Source organism: Colletotrichum fioriniae (assembly GCF_027942845.1).
Source record: "Colletotrichum fioriniae strain IMI 355084 chromosome Unknown scaffold_17, whole genome shotgun sequence".
Lineage (NCBI taxonomy): Eukaryota > Fungi > Ascomycota > Sordariomycetes > Glomerellales > Glomerellaceae > Colletotrichum > Colletotrichum fioriniae.
In genome coordinates, this window is record NW_027076853.1 from 573,433 (window position 1) to 589,585 (window position 16,153).

A 16,153-nucleotide genomic window follows, 5' to 3' on the forward strand; every position below is an offset into this window, starting at 1 on the left:
TTTGTAAAGATCAAAAGTTTATTCGGCGTTAGGGACAGAGGCAGGCGCTGTAACACCTTCCTCATCTCTCTTCGTGATTCCCTCCTTCTTCTTGTCTCGCTTGTATAAAAAGGCCACTGTCGCCGTAATTAATGCTTGGGCACCGAAAGCGACAGTCGAGAAGATGAAGCCCTTTTTGAATTTGGGCGAATCAACTTGAGGATAAGTCAGGATTGGCACCCAGGCATTGAAGGCGTAGCCTAGCGAGTTCATGATTCCTATGACAATAGCACGTTCCTCGGCATCGGCGCCGCAGATCTCGTTGGTCCAGCTCATGCTGAGTGGTCCGTACGGTACGGAAGCACGCTGGAGAAGGAACGCAAACCACTTTAGCCCGTCTGGTACGTTCCAGATGGCGAGGATCAAGGCAGCGAAGCCACCGAGGAAGGTGGAAATTGACATGACGCTGGCGCGATGGCGGATCGCATCGGAGAGAATGGCGAATGATACCGTGAGGACCAATTGAATGGCTGAAGCCGCCGTTGGAATGATATTCTGAAATAAATCCATGTTAGCTACGTAATACCCAAGACCAATCCTAAGCAAAGCCAACTTACAATCTTCTCCACAGATTCGCCCTTGGATTTGAGCCAGAGAGAGAAGGGATTCACACTGCTGGAAGGCCCAATGTTGATGAAGATGATGTACAGAATGGTTAGGAAGTAGACGTGCCAGCGACCAAAGATACGCTTGAACGCAGAACGGCCCAATTTGGTTCGTGGAGCACGTCCGACACTCTCCATCCGCCTGCGAGCTAGTTGACGGTCCTGGGTGATTGTGAGCAACTGCGGTTTCTCAAAATTAGTGAAGTTGGTTTCACTCACATTCTCAGTCAAGTAGAACGCTCGTGTATTCTCCGGGAGATCGGGCAGGAAGAAGTATCCAGCAATGCAAATTGGCAGACTGATTATTCCATCCATGATCTATAAGTTGGAGCCCGAGTCAGCACGCGTCTCGTAGGAGTCTTCTCCACCAAAGCACGCCATATGGAATCGAGGGGGTGCTTACAAATAGCCATTTCCAACCTGCTAGCCCATGGACGCCGTTGAGGCCCTTATAGACGCCAGCTTGCAAATAGCCCGAGAACATGCTCGCCGCAGCCGAAGAGGCGTGAAAGATGCAGGCTCGCTTGCCGAGCTCGGAGGGCTTATACCAGGAGCCCAGGATCGTGTGAGCGGCTGGGTAAAAGATTGACTCTGCCAAGCCGACGAAGAAGCGGATGGCAATGACGTGGTTCGAGGTCTTTGCCGCCGCCAGACAGAAAGTCAAGACGGTCCAAAGGAGCTCGCACGAAGGCACCCAGATGGACGGACGGACTTTGGTGAGGACGATCTGCGAGGGGATCTGGCCCACGACGTAGCCGACGGTCCATGCTGTGTCGATGAGATTGATCTCGTTTCCGTTCATTGCGAGGTCCTCCTTCATTCCGCTAACAAACGCGTTGCTGATGTTCGTCTGGTCGAGGTTTTTGATAAAGTAACCGAAACTCAGCATTGTTATCAAGAAGACGTCGAGCTTCTGGATGAATACGCGTTCCTCCTGCGACCGACCTGGTTCGTAGTCCCAGATGTAAGACCACCATGGTGCTTTCTTCTTCTCGAGTACTGCAGAGTTTTGTCCGTCTGAAGAGAACTCGTCCACCGTTACTCCCTTGGGAGACGCGGACGCGTATTCTTGCTCTGACCCCATGCCGAGCAGAGGTGAGAGCTCTAGTAAACCCGGAGAGTCAACAACTTACAACGGGAAGACAGAGAGGAGTTCGAGAAAGGGGAAATTGAACAGACGCAACGTTTCAACCGCAGTGTTCTCGACTTTGGGGGATTTCGTACCTGATTTATGTATCTCGCTTCCTGATAAACTGGCCATCGCGCTACGCTAAAGGAGGTTTCAAGTTGGCCACAATCTCAAGGATACTGGAGAACTGCCCAGATAACACTTCGGGAGTCGTGTGGGTTACAACGGGGTCCGATGCTTGATGATGTGCTGCGAAGCGCTGATGATTCGCTACCCCTTGGCGTGGGGTGTGTCGCCATCGCGGGGTCCAGTGTCGTGATTCGGCCGTGGCTGCCTCAAAAGCGCCCTCAACGCCGTCCATCTTCTCTGCGCAAGGCATCTCAGCATCGGAGTCTTGCCGACTAGACTCTTCTTATTGTCAAGGAGATAATGTAAGTGTCAATCTCATTACTTATTCGATCCCGCGGAGCACTGCCGATACGGAACATTATCCCCGGTAGTTAAGCACTAGTGACAGATGGCTCCGTTGAACATTTTCCAATTGAGATTTTGTCACAAGGGAGAGTGAGATTACTTGGAGAATTTCAGCGAAGACTAGCTCTCGCGCTTACGGCACATGCTTTCGGAAGACCGGTCGGCACCGGTGAATGATTTACGGGCCGGATGCCGCTCCTGTCCCACAATTGCCGGGCCTCCACATTCCGGATTTTATATGCCCCATCATTGGCTCCCGGTCTCGGGACGATGCATGCGCCATGCACTCAATGCCCCTCCCGGATACCATATCGGCCCGTTGTTGCGCTCCATATCCGTGGGGTCTCGAGCCCGCTCGTCGAGACTAGCATCTCGGAACGCACCAGGCTCTAGTTGGGTCCTACACGTAGTACCTGATAGTCATTTGGCTGCAAGTTTGCGCGTTGATATCTCAATATGACTAGCAGAATGTCTGTAGACCAGCGAACAAGCGGGCGGAACACATGCCTTCGTATCTTCTGTGACTGCCGCACAATTTCACAGCTTCTATGGTTGCTCAAGGCTTTGTACGTTGCTTGAAAATCTCGCTCCCTCGCTCTGATTCTGATGCTCTTCGTCAATACAGTAATAAGGCAGTCCACTAAGTCGGGAAGATGTCATGCTAGGAAACCGATGAAGGTACCTGCGCGTCAAAAGAGGAAAGTTTTGTTACAAGGCTAAGGCAAACACGTTTAAGCTTCAGCGCCAAGGAGATCGTTGAAGCCAAGCTCATGTCCAAGCCTCTAAGAATTCCGCTGAACGTGCAGCTCAAATCTCAACGAAAATGCGGCCCTTAACCAAGGTGCTAGCCACGCAGTCATTATCAAGCAAAACGATAATCAATTAATAACGGCAAGAATTTATGGCGACAATATTAGCCGAAATCTCTGTTTCCCTTATGATCAATCGGTGAGAAGAACCGCTGCCAACGGAGTCGTACTCTTGACCTGCGGCGACCACCACGCAAAGTCCAACTACACGAGACCTGCACACTGACAGGGCCAAACCCCATCCTCAATTTGTCACGATGTCAGCTTACCATCTTCGCAAAGTCATTTGAGAGTTCAGACTATCGGATCGCAAGGCAAAAAGAACACTCGTGCCGCAACAACGCATGGTGCTGAGACAAGCCGCCCCCAAATTCAAACGGTACCATGTAGCCTTCCCGTGCTGTGGGATCCTAGTCTCTCAAAATTCTTCGAAATAGAGGACGACAACCCACCTCCATCTCTCAACCTTTCACCTTCTCCATCTTCCCAAACAGTGAGTTATTGGTCCAGAGAGCTCAATGTGAAGAGTCCGAAGCTCGTAGGGATCTAACTGCTTTGGTAGGTTTCTGTCCAGACCCCTGCTGGCATGGGCTCAGCCCTGTCCCATACTTACGCAGGCTACAGCCACCTCACCTAAAAATGAGCGCCGTCTTCCCTCCACAGCCCGGCTCCGCCATTTTTCAGGCACCACGCTACTGAACGAATACTACTGCGAGCTTGAACTTGGACCAAAAGCTCAGGTGTAAGCGGCATGTGGGTATGGGTCGGCCGCCTCTGCTGTGGGAACGGGACTTTGGTATGCTCTAACCAACAACTTTAGAGTCAGGGCCAGGGTCATTGATGGGGGCTGCATTAGGCTATTCTTCTTTCAAGCTAGTGAGATGACGAGGTCTTGGGGCTAATTGTCTCTCGACGACCAAAGTCCCAAAAACGTTGACATAGCAGAGGTTTTCTTGGAGGTTGTTTCGAGATGTCTTCATGCTCTGCCGAACCCGCGTTGCCGTAACCCTTGCAAAAAAGGTGCCTGGAGGATCAGCATCCACAAACAATGTAAGCTGTGCTTGACGCTTCCAACGCGTGCCTGGTCAACTTCAACCGACGTACTATATATAAGTCGAGAATGTCTGCCTCTCATGGAGATAAAAGATCACGACTCTAGTTTCCTTCAGCAGCACATCTCTCATCCTCTCTTCACACCTTCTTAATAGTAATTTGACCATAAATTGAGCTCGTTGCCCCAAATAATCATCATGAGATTCGAGACAGTCTCCGGGGCAGTCGCCCTTCTGGCTCTGGGCCACTCCGCGGCCGCCGACCCGGTGAACATCAAGCTTCAGAGCCGCCGTACAAATCTCTCAAAGACAAAGACTCTCAGCAAGCGCGCGGCCGTTGGCTCTGTCTCCCTGACCAACTGGTTTGAGAACTTCGACCTCCAATGGATTGGTGAAGTCGACGTTGGCACACCGCCACAGAAGCAGTAAGTCTTGTAACTCCCGCGGGATAATAGACGAGCAACTCTACTAATACACGCAACCTCACAGCATCGTTACCTTCGACACCGGCTCAACGGACCTGATCCTCCCCTCAACAGCCTGCACAAACTGCCTCGTCGCCAAAGAATTCAACGCCTCCTCCTCCACAACCTTCTCCCCCCAACCCGGCTACAATGTCACAACCGCTTTTGGCACAGGCGGCAAATCCGTCCCCTACGCCGTCCCGCAAGCCGCGTCCGGCACCGTCGTAACTGATGCCGTGACCGTCGGCAACCTCACCGTCGCGAACCAGACCTGGCTTCTCTGCGACACCTACGCCGAAGCCTTTAACGAGATGCCCAACATTGACGGCATCTTCGGCCTCGGACCCCCCGGGTTCTCTCACTTCTCCGCTGAGACAAACTCCTCCTTCTCAACCTGGTTCTGGACCCTCGCGCAGAACGGCGGCGTCCCCGAACCCCTCTTCTCCTTCTTCCTCAACTCTGGCGAGGGCAGCGCGCCGGGCGAGCTCACGCTCGGCGGCGTGAACAAGGACTACTACGAGGGCGAGATTGCGAATGTCGACTTCAACATGACGGTGTCCTACCTCGGCGGGAGCTGGTTCATCGACCAGCCCGCCTTCTACGTCAACGGCAAGACCGTCTCCAACTCCAACGCCTCGGGCGAAGCCTTCCCCGTCGGCGTCTCCAACGTCGACACCGGCACCGCGTACCTCCAGACGCCGGATTACCAGACCGCCAAGGACATTTACGCCGCCATCAGCTCCGACATCACCCAGATCGACGAGCTCGGTGTCTGGGGCGCCCCCTGCGACGTGGTCGAGAAGCTTGATCCGGAGCTGACTTTCACCCTTGGCGTCGGCGACAACCTGGTCAACATGACGGTCCCCAAGGGCGCCTTCAACCTGGGCGAGTACCCCGGCCACAGCGGCATCTGCCAGACCATCTTCCTGAACCCCGTGCAGCCCATTAGCGACCTCGCGTCCATTTGGGTTCTGGGCAGCCCGCTGTTGAAGGGATACTACACTGTGTGGAACGGGACGAACCTCGAGCAGCTCACCTTTGGTGTCGCGAGTCTGAAGGCGAACGCTACTTCTACGAACGGTACTTCAAGCCCAACTGCTACGCCGACTGCTGTCAGCGGTGGAAGCGTCACTGGCCCGGCCGGAGTCTTTGCTGCAGTTGCTTTGACGATGTTTGCTTTGACTTTCTAGATGGGTCACCGTCTTCAGATAGGATGTAATGGACTGATGTAATGTGTGTATACGATGGTAGCGAGATAGAATACTTTAGATAATGCACCTCAGAGGGCATCCTCTTTGATGAAATCAACTGCCCTTTCCGCCACCGCGTAGACCACAGACTGGATATTGGCCCTCGGAATCAGCGGGAAGATACTGGCGTCGACCACCCGCAGCCCCTTGACCCCGTATACCCTGAACCTCTCGTCGACCACACCACCTTTTGACCTAGGCAACATGGCGCAGGTGCCGCAGGGGTGGTACTCACTCTGCATACTGCCCCTAATCCATTCTTCCACGTTTGCGGCCGTGAGCTCGTGGTACCCGGGCTGGAATACGGTGCCTTCACCTTGGAGCAAGTCGCTCAGCGGTTGTGTCCGCGCGACGGTCTGCAGATGAAGCGTGATTGCTTTCAAAAGCTGTATGTCGAGCGGATGGGAGAGGTAGCGTGGATCAATGATTGGGTGAACCGCTGCGTCGGCGGACTGGATGTGGATTGAGCCTCTCGAAAAGGGGTGCTCCAGGACACCTAGGATGGAGAGAAAGTTGCCGGGTGACCCCGCCGAGAAGAGCTTGGTCGTATCGGCGGAGAACTGGGGTGAAATACCGCCCTCGATCGTCAGCTCTTGGGCAATGGCTTCGGATTTGAGGTCTCGGAAGGTGATCCTGTGCTGTTCGACCAAGCCAGGGAGGCTGGTCTTCGGTGAAGGCAAAGACAGGTCTAGAGTGGAGGCGATCTGCTGCAAGGACAGCAGTGCCGAGCTGGCGCCAGCAGAGGACAGCCGCCCGGTCTTATTTCGAAGGTACAGGCCGAGCTGTTCTTGGAAGTAGGTTGCGTTGGTGTAGTCCTCGTTGGTAGGTACGCCGGGCTTCACCGCGAATCTGGGATGATGATCAGTCGTTGTCTTGAACCACAGTAGATACGAATATTTGAGAGATGAAAACTCACCCGAGGGGAACGTAAACGTGATCCTGAAGATTCTCGCCGACATTGGGGTTGACAGCGAAAACCTCGACGCCGTGACTTTCCAAGAGTTTGTGGTCTCCCACACCGGAGACCTCGAGAAGCTGCGGCGAGGCAATGGAACCGGCGGCGACGATCACTTCCTTCTTTGCGGCAGCTTCTTTCTCCAATCCACCGTGCGACCACTTCACCCCTTTGACCAAGACTCCATCACGCGTCTTCTCCAGCAAAATCTTGGTTACCAAAGCGTCCGTGACCACTTTTAAGTTGGCCCGTTGACGTGCCGGGCCAAGATAAGTGTTCGCGGCGTAGCTTCTCGTGCCCTTGTCGATATTGAGTTGGTTGACATAGCCTCCCAAAGCCACACCATCACGAGGATCGCCGTTGACACCGAGCCCAAGCTTCTCAAGAGTTCGTGGCCAGGCTTGGAGAAAGGGGCTGTAGAGTTGTGGGAACTCATTGGCTATGGGCCCAGCGGTACCATGGACGCTAGGGTCAACGTAGTCGAGCAGGAGATCGCTCGTCTGCTGGCTCGAGGGTGCCACAAACGATTCCGACTTTTCAAGGTAAGGGGCCAGCTCCATCCATGACCAACCTTCGTTTCCCAGAGCGCCCCAGTTGTCAATGTCTCGCTGGGAAGGGTGCGTCCAGAACATAAAGTTCATAGCGCTAGAGCCGCCCAGCTGCTTTCCGCGGATATGGGCGACGACTTTGTCGTTGGCCGATGTCTGGACGTGTCAGCTTACTGCGGTCTGTTAGGACGAGGATCAAAGTAAGTACCTGTGGAACTGTCTTGTAGTCCCAGTCATAGTCGGCGTTGCCGTACATGGCGGGGAACAGTCCGGGGGCCAAAACATTGAGGTCGGCAGAGCGATCTGCACCAGCTTCCAAGACGAGAACCGTCACTTGAGGATCCTCACTGAGGCGAGCCGCGACCGTCAGTCCAGCGGTGCCTCCGCCGACGATGCTAATACCACGTTAGAATCGAGTGTTTGAGCTTGTGAGACCTCCAGCTGTCACTCACATGTAATCGTAGGTATCAGCCATGGTACTTACAGCAAGGCTCACCCATATGCTTGTCCAATAAGGACAAAGTTTCAAGCGCATGGTAGAGCTGGAGATGAATTGTATGAAAAAGTGAGTTGAAACGAGGAGACATCGGTGAGTAGATAGTGTGAACTTATATTCATCCATTACCTAGACTGCGAGCTAGGAACCACGAAAGCTAACCCAGCAGAGCTTGCCTCTTTTGGATAGCCAATTGTAATCAACAATCAACAGCTTTCCGTGTCCTCTTTGCGCGCAGATCCATATCACCCAGAGACCAGCGCCACTTTGTACAGACGCTAGACCAAGACATAGCTGATTCAACGCGTATTACTGCGTCGAATAGGCTGGGTCATGCAATGAAGCCAGGACGATACGACGCTGGTCATCAAGTCTGTATGCACGATGAGTAAGCAAATATCTTGCGGAACTCCGCAGACATGGCAAGAAAAAGGGAACGGGTCGGAATCCGAGTGTCTGTCCGTGTGTAAGGCGACTGTTGTGTACATATGCATATATATTGGAAGCCTGCATGCTAACAAGTCGACGTCAACTCAGCTTGGCCAGCTGCATCAAAGGAGGTACGAGTAGTAAGAACCAAGCCAGGCTAGCGCGATGCGGTCTCCTGGCGCCGGCCGGTCCCGTTTGACGACAAGATACCGTTTTGACTTGTAATGTCTTTAAGCATCTAGACATCGCTCTGCTTGATTTCCTTCCATCCAGCAACCCAACTGATGCGGGCTAATGTTGTCGGTAGACACGAGAAGCGGTAGCGGCACCGAGATTTGGCTTGGCCGTTTGCAAAGACTCGCCTGTAAGATGCAATAACTTTTCTCATGCAGTCGTGATATGCCCAACACCTAAGTATTATACAGATATCCATTTGATGCCGGTGTCGTAGCATCGTGCGGTCCTTTTGCGACAGCCTACTATTCTCCTACATGATGATGTACAGGGTATTTCGAAATGTGTTTCCTCTAGCTTATTGCTGGCGCTTGGCGTATTCGGAGCCTGGGCCGTACATGATGATGGGTCTTCGGTTGGCCCTTCGGAAAGCCTCCTCGGCAATGGGAGAAGCATCGGACCGGATGACACTACCGATGGACATGAAGAAGCTGCGAGGCAGTTAGTCTTTGTGTATCTAGAGGCCAGGCGGTGCTCGGCCTACCCGAAAGTTGCTCCTGAACCAAGCATGTATTGCCCCAGAGTTCTCATGATGCCGTTCGGGCCGGCACCGTAGCGCATGATGTTAACGGAGCCTGTGGGGGTAGCTGGTTAGTTGATGCGATGCGAGAGAAGTAGGGAGAGTTGCACACCGAAAACGAAGCCCATGACGGATCCAACAGCTAGAGATTGGTCAGCGACAAGGTCAAGAGGGCTGTCGAGCCAGTCTAGACGTACTTCCACCCATGAGAGCACCCATCTTCACTGCGGAGATTTAGCTAGAAGCTCGTGTAAAGGTTGTAAGAGGATGATCATACTCTTGTCAGCGATTCCAGGGCCCATGGCACCGCCATGTTGCGCAGGAACGGGAGGCATTGTGAGAAGAGGGATAGAACAGTAGAGAAGACTGTATGTTGGGTATCGGATTGTCAATCGAGCTCCTGGTGGTGCTCAATACTGTATAGGTGGTCAGTCGTGGGATGGGAATCGGTGATGTTTGCGATGGTGGGCTGGGAGGAGCTCTTCCAATTTGCTGCACCCAATCCAAGTGGCCGAAGGTCAGCCTTTCCGAGCCGGGTGCCACTGGAGCTTTGGACGAATCGAATCCGGGGAACGGCAGTTATTCGGCAAAAAGACTGAAGCGGGTAGCCCCACCTTTTGAGGTTCGAGCCTGGAAGTTCCCGTCGAGCGAAAGGAAAGAGCAGCGATGTCACGGTCACCTGAAGCACAGGCCATCTCACTAGAACGCCTTAGACCCGTTTCTGTCAGCCTGGCCCTCTTATTGGCTCTCTTTCCTTTCTTTGTGCAGCACCCACACATCTCGCCTTGGACCATATCACGTGCCCCCGAGTCTTTGAACAGCGCAGGCGACCACCGCAAATGGAATGTGACGGTGGGCAGGTGAGGGTGGATCCCCACGGCTAAGGCAAGAACAGCAGCCAGCTGGACCGGAGGCGATGACAGCACAGTGACCAGACCAGACCGCCTTCACCCGGATGAGCACCAGTCCTTTTTTTATTCTTTTTCTTTTCTCTCCTCTTTTCCTGTCATTACCACACCTCTTCCTCTTTCTTTGCTACCATACGATCTTGTTCATATGAAGATCACATCCCAACTGGCCCATGGTGGAAAAATCCAGTCAAACACCCAAGCCTTGGGGGCCTGTGCTCAGCTGAACTGAACTGAACTGAACCCTCACACGCTGAACAGTAACCGAACCAACTGTGGTGGACTGAGAATTTTCCGGTCCCTCGGCCTGCCGCCCGCTGACGCTGAGCCTTGTGGCCCTGCTGTTTCCGCCCGCCCATGTCCCAGACTCCCAAGTCGGCTCCGGCGCGTGTTTCCGAACGCTGTTTGGCCCTCCCACCACAGATCTCCCCCCAGCGCCAGCGCTCACCTCACGCACTTACGCTAAGCGCTTAGCGAGACGGGGCGACACGTTCTGTTCTCTTTGCCCAAATCCTAGATTCAACCTCACCTACCTACCCACGGAGACCACCCGACCCCCCGACGACGCTTCCGCTTGAGCCCATCGTCGACCGTGGTGCTCAAAGAAAACCGTCCCTTTGCCCACTCCCTCGACATTGCTGGTATGTCTCTCCTGCCTGTCTGATCCTTTTTGGCCCGGTTTTCTGCGACCCTCCGTCCCGTCGCAGGCCGCTTCTGGGTCGCGCCAATTGGCTGCCCACCCCTATCCTTGCCGCGACATCATCGCTGACTTATTTTTTTAACCTGCCAGCTCAGCCTCATTGCTTCCTTCTCTCTGCAGCGAACCCCCATCGACTCCATCTGACATATCCGCGTTATCTTTCGGCGACTGATCTTTACGATACCCTCCGGGCTGCTGTGCGAATGGTCAAAGAAGGAGCCCCCGACGTCACCTAGACCACACCATCCATCAATATCGATACCCTACGAGCTGCCATCACCTGCTCGCTCTTGCCACGACTTGTACTGCTCCACGATCCTTACCTGAACCCAACGACGACTTCCCCATGACTGCCGTCGCGAGTCCGCCCAGCTTCCAGCAACTCAATCGACCGGGATGGAATGTTAATGGCGGCCAAAGTCTGAATTCGATGAACCCAGAAGACGTCAGAGGCATGTTCGCCGCGCCTCGGAAGACGCTGCAGCGGAGCAACTCTTCCTCCTCGGTCTCGTCTACCTCCTCCAACTCGTCTACTACTACTGTTGCCACCAATGGATCTCAACCAAATGGCACCCCGGCGTCTACAAACTCTGATATGAGCTGGTCCAGCACCGCCTCGAGAAAGCGACCACAACCCAAAGGACCATGGCCGCCAGGCAAGCCAGAAGGTCAAGCCGAGTTCGGCAGACCCATCATGCGGAATGCCATCAACGGCATCAATGGCGGTTCGTCGCTGCAGACGGCACCGGGTCAGCCGCAAATGATGTCGCAACAGGGACTTGGGGCAAGGCCCATGGGCGATCCGATGCCTAGCGGGCAGCCTGTGCTCTATCTCTTGTCGCTCAATGGCACCTTTGAACGCAAAACCATCTCAGTACCATTCTACCCAGAAAGCCTCCGTATCGGTCGCCAAACCAATCAGAAGACAATCCCGACTGCCACCAACGGCTACTTTGATAGTAAAGTGCTATCAAGGCAGCACGCCGAGATATGGGCAGATCGCACGGGCAAGATTTATATTCGTGACGTTAAATCGTCCAACGGAACCTTTGTCAACGGCACACGTCTCTCCCAGGAGAATCGCGAATCCGAACCACACGAGTTGCAGACCGGAGATCATTTGGAGCTGGGAATCGATATCGTGAGCGAGGATCAGAAGACCGTCGTCCACCATAAGGTTGCCGCAAAGGTCGAGCACGCTGGCTTTATGAGTCCTTCGAGTAACGTTATGGACATGAATTTTGGCGATTTGGACCCCGCGAATGGTGGCATGATGATGCCGGCGCCGAGCCCGATGCCCTACCGTGGCAGGACTGGAAGCAACGCATCGATGGCCAGCAATGGCCGCATGATGGCACCCCAGAATATGGCCGGCATGGCCCCTAATGGTGGAGCAGCCCGTGGGTTCTTGTTAACGCCCATTACCACGGAGCATATCGTCAAGAGACTTCACGTGAGTGCCCAATTCTCTAGACATCTTGAACGGAGCTAACTAGGTTGTAGAACGAGATGCGCAATGCTCGATTGCAGTCTCAAGATCTGTCTCGGACAGGCCAATTCGTCCATGCTCTCCTGAGCAAAGATGATGTAAAGGACCTCGAGAAGCCGGAAGCCCCCGAACCTCCGAAGCAGCTTCCCAATGGCAATGCTCTACCCTATCGCACCGATGCGAAGACGAGATTTTCCGATCCTCCTGCCCCGCCTCCTCAGCAGCCGCTACCTGAGAAGCCCGATGTGCCTTCACTGAAACGGGGCACCACTGAGCGACCAAAGACTACTAGCACCACCTCGCCCGTTGGACGAGACAATTTGCATCAGATCATTCAGTTGACCGAAGCCTTGAATAACGCAAAGAAGGAAATGGATACCCAAACAGCCCGTATTAGGGATTTGGAAGACATGCTCCGAAAGGAGCGGGAGGCACGCGAGCTGGCCGAGGATATGGCAAAGATCCTCGAGGACAGTGCCTCGAAAGAAACCAATGGCGCGCCCAAGGAACACGATACCGAGGCTCTCCTCGAGGAGGCCTTCGAGCCGCCCCGCGATGCTGCCGACACCCAGGATATCGAGATGACAGATGCTGAACCGCTACCCAAGGAGCCTGCGCCAGAGAGCGCTGAGGATATTGCTGCACGCTTCCAGGTCAAGCTTGACACAATGATGTCAGAAGTGACGGACCTGAAGCAACAGATGGAGGCATGGAAACACAGATGCGAGAAGGCCGAGACGGAGCGCGACGCTGATCGTCAAACTTTGGCCGAGATGGTTGCCCAGATTCGCAGAGACGAGGAGGCCAGGCGAAACGCTGCTGCTGCGGAGAAGAATCGTTCTCTTTCCCGAGGACGACGCGGCCGGAGCGAGGGGCCTGCCGACAAGACAACTTCAGTTGTGCAAGTCAACGGATCTGGTGACTCGACGCCTGCTCCCGCACAGGCAGAGTCCCCCTCGGATGACTTTGGCGACAAGCCCACCTTGTCGCGAGCCAACACCATTACGCCACTTAGCATACCCCCAAGCAAGCTGGCAAAGGATCAGGCCATGATGGCCGGGGTTCCTTATGCTTCCATGCTTGGCGTGGTAATCCTTGGCATGGGCCTCATGGCTTACATCAACGGCTGGCAACCCGAGCCGACTCCCCGTCATTAATGGCGTCGTTTGCAGCTAGGCACATCTTGGTTTTCCTCTCTAGACAAGCACTTCAACGTTGGCGTTGCACATACCTATGGCGTTTCTGGCATTGAAAGCGGTCATTCGTTTTCCACCGACCTCTACCAAGTCGCTTTTTCTTTCCTATGTACCTACTACCTTTTCCTTTTACTGTATGAACTGCGAAGACGACAACGTTTTCTTTCCCTTTGTCTCTATTCTTACGGGCAATAGGGATGGTTGGGAGGAAAGCAAATGGTAGGAGATGGCGTTTAAGATTTTCTTTTCTGCGGGCTGGGGTCCTCAATCGAGGACATTTCGATCGCGCTGCAAGCACGGTGTTCTTTTTGTGACTTGGGCAAACCAGGAATGGGAAACGGGATGATGGACGACGACGAACTTCTTTTTCTTTTAACTACACTGGGCACAAAAGAATAACTCAAATTCGAGATGACAACTTTTTTGCTGCAGAAAGACGATGTGTCCCGCTGCAACATCCCGATGAGGATACTCGCAGTGTCATCGATCGGCAGGCGGGCACGTCTACCGCGTGCCTTGCATGAACCCGTCATGCGGCTTCTAGGCCTCTTGACTAGGAACGCAGTATACATGAATCTTAGGGGAAGGGCTGTAGATTACCGACAGTATGGCAGGGGTGGATTGATGAGATTAATGTTTGCATACAGTACTCAAGGCCGGATGGGAATACAAGGACCTTTTAATCGCTTGCCCTGATTTTCCCTGCAGTGCTCTTCTCGGGAACTGGAGTTTTGAGAACTTGATCAAGTTCCAGTCCTAGTCCTAGTGAACAGTGATCTCAAAGCTGTTCTTTTCAATGTCAGACGGCTATTGATGACTGCCGTCCTCCCTTCGGCAACGATGTGCCTAGTCTACCCGCCGACGATGCTAGTCTGCTTGGAACCACACTTGGAAGATCAGTGAGTATTGCCCAAATACGTGAGACGCAATTACGCCAAAGGCATGCGTACCTGCCTTATCACAGACTGGTTCCAGATAAGAGGTGCTACGGAATGAAGCCACAGCCAAGACCCAGCAACATTCGTGAAATGAAGCATTCCAGTGCCCATAACCACTTAAATAATCGCTCCTTTCTCCCCGACAACGCACGTGTCAAACAAACAGTCAATAACCACTTTGGTCAGTTTATCTCTACGGATTCGTCCAGGAGTCTTTCTTGACGATAATGGCTTCTTCTTTTCAAGCAAGCGCTCGTTGAGATCCACTTACAACCGAAAGACGAAGGGTCTATTGCCCCTCATCTAAGCTACTCTGGATTCAAGCACTCAACTCCGCCTACTGAGGAACAATCAGCACGCCTAGTCGGTCATCGATAAGGCTTCTTTCGGCGCCATGAATTGGGCAGATCAGTTTGGTAGGCTGAACAAACCCCTCTTGGAGTCACCTTGAGTTCGAAACTTGCTGACCGGATAGCAGATGGACATGGACGCTCCTTCATCTACGAAGAAGACGACCACCCCGTAAACCAACATGCACGCCCTTCCATGCCGAAATCCAACGCTCAACCTCGTCGTCCGCCTCCACCACCGCCAAAGAGATCAACAGACCCCCACGAAAACATCCACGCCTGGCTCTCAGGCGTCACAATCGACGAGGAACACAAACCCCTCGCATCAGACATCTTCCACGCTCTGGGCCAAATCCAGATTCAAACGGCGGGGGGCCAACAAGCACCACCGGTGGATAAGCAGCAGCAGCAGCAGCAGGCACAGATACAGACACAGGCCGCCGGTCCGACGGTGACTGTCCACAAGATGGGTCCGGGCTTCATCGGTCGCGCGCCCGCGTTTGGGACGTCAGAGTTCTTTGCGAATATGGTTGTGGTGGGCATTCTGTTGCTTTTCGCGCCGGGGTTCACGATTCTTGCGGCCGGGGTTTTCTTCACGTCGAGGGTTGCGGAGAGGTGGGCTGGGCAGGTATGATGGTGTTTGTCTTGCGAGTTTGCCTGTGATGCTTGAAACGATTTTTGATGGTTTATGAATGTGAAGGAATACTATTACGACTGAGAAGCATATGCCATTATATTGCTTCAAGATAAGGAGGGTCGAGATCGGTTGATAGATGTGAAGGGGAGCTTATATTGAAATGGGGGATTTTTTTCTACGGGACTATAGTCACTAGATAGATGCCCAAGAAGGAACAATACAATAAGTTTGATTACTAGAATACGTGTCATCTCACAGTCTTCTAGGCTAGATGAGTGAGGGAGTGGAAAGTCGCTTTCCATCGAGAGGTCCGGGATCGAGCGGCATCAACGCCGGAAATATGGGGCAAATCGGTCTCTGCACCGGGCGATCGGCATGAATCTCATCCCGTCGGGTTCACCGTGGCCGAGCATGAAGCCCTTTTCCTGTATTCCATGGTTCGTGAGGAAGATGAAAGCCCACCAGCGAGGCGGCCTAGCTGATGTTCGGTTATACCAACTGATGACTGCGAGTACCGCCTTTGCTTTGGCAGTTGGCACTGCCCCAAATCCACAGCATAGGCGGACGTCCACGGATCCGAGTAGTGCAGCCTCGAGATCCAAATGTTATCCATATTGCCGGACATGCTTAACTAGGAACCCTGCTAGAGAAAAGGGAAATCTCCCGTCGGGGATGCGAGATTAGACAACCGCATGGTGATCCTCCTTCGCATGGGGACCAATGCCCCGTTTTTAATTGTGCCGCGTTCTCTCGGCCACCCGCGGCAGCCCGAGCGGCATGGGTTCGACATCACAACCACACTCTCAGAGCCATCAGTAATTACTTGACCCAGAGTACTAGACTTGGCGAATTTTCTTATGCAGAATGAATAACACGAACATTACGAAGCGGCCGGCCGCCCGTACTGGCAGTCCCAGACCAATTCCCCACA

At 53.6% G+C, this 16,153-nt stretch overlaps 5 protein-coding genes across 5 annotated transcripts; 2 read left to right on the forward strand and 3 right to left on the reverse strand.

The window, feature by feature from the left end:
* Positions 1 to 18: 18 nt before the first annotated feature.
* N0V96_011358 (uncharacterized protein) lies at positions 19 to 1,728 on the reverse strand (the record flags this gene model as incomplete). Its single annotated transcript, XM_065759254.1, has 4 exons — positions 19 to 534; positions 597 to 806; positions 864 to 962; positions 1,048 to 1,728. 4 exons carry the CDS (start codon positions 1,726 to 1,728, stop codon positions 19 to 21), a joined length of 1,506 nt encoding a protein of 501 aa, XP_065612151.1.
* Positions 1,729 to 4,306: 2,578 nt separating this feature from the next.
* N0V96_011359 (uncharacterized protein) lies at positions 4,307 to 5,762 on the forward strand (the record flags this gene model as incomplete). The annotated part of the gene is made up of 2 exons (XM_053192230.1): positions 4,307 to 4,533; positions 4,598 to 5,762. 2 exons carry the CDS (start codon positions 4,307 to 4,309, stop codon positions 5,760 to 5,762), a joined length of 1,392 nt encoding a protein of 463 aa, XP_053050394.1.
* Positions 5,763 to 5,851: 89 nt separating this feature from the next.
* N0V96_011360 (uncharacterized protein) lies at positions 5,852 to 7,800 on the reverse strand (the record flags this gene model as incomplete). Its single annotated transcript, XM_053192229.2, has 4 exons — positions 5,852 to 6,671; positions 6,739 to 7,481; positions 7,534 to 7,720; positions 7,778 to 7,800. 4 exons carry the CDS (start codon positions 7,798 to 7,800, stop codon positions 5,852 to 5,854), a joined length of 1,773 nt encoding a protein of 590 aa, XP_053050393.1.
* A 982-nt stretch (positions 7,801 to 8,782) lies between these two features.
* On the reverse strand, positions 8,783 to 9,339 carry MGR2 (subunit of TIM23 translocase complex; the record flags this gene model as incomplete). Its single annotated transcript, XM_053192228.1, has 5 exons — positions 8,783 to 8,915; positions 8,969 to 9,059; positions 9,117 to 9,146; positions 9,202 to 9,228; positions 9,282 to 9,339. The coding sequence occupies 5 exons, from the start codon at positions 9,337 to 9,339 to the stop codon at positions 8,783 to 8,785; spliced, it is 339 nt and encodes a 112-aa protein (XP_053050392.1).
* A 1,619-nt stretch (positions 9,340 to 10,958) lies between these two features.
* Positions 10,959 to 13,258, forward strand: N0V96_011362 (uncharacterized protein; the record flags this gene model as incomplete). Its single annotated transcript, XM_053192227.1, has 2 exons — positions 10,959 to 12,065; positions 12,116 to 13,258. 2 exons carry the CDS (start codon positions 10,959 to 10,961, stop codon positions 13,256 to 13,258), a joined length of 2,250 nt encoding a protein of 749 aa, XP_053050391.1.
* Between the last annotated feature and the right edge of the window lie 2,895 nt (positions 13,259 to 16,153).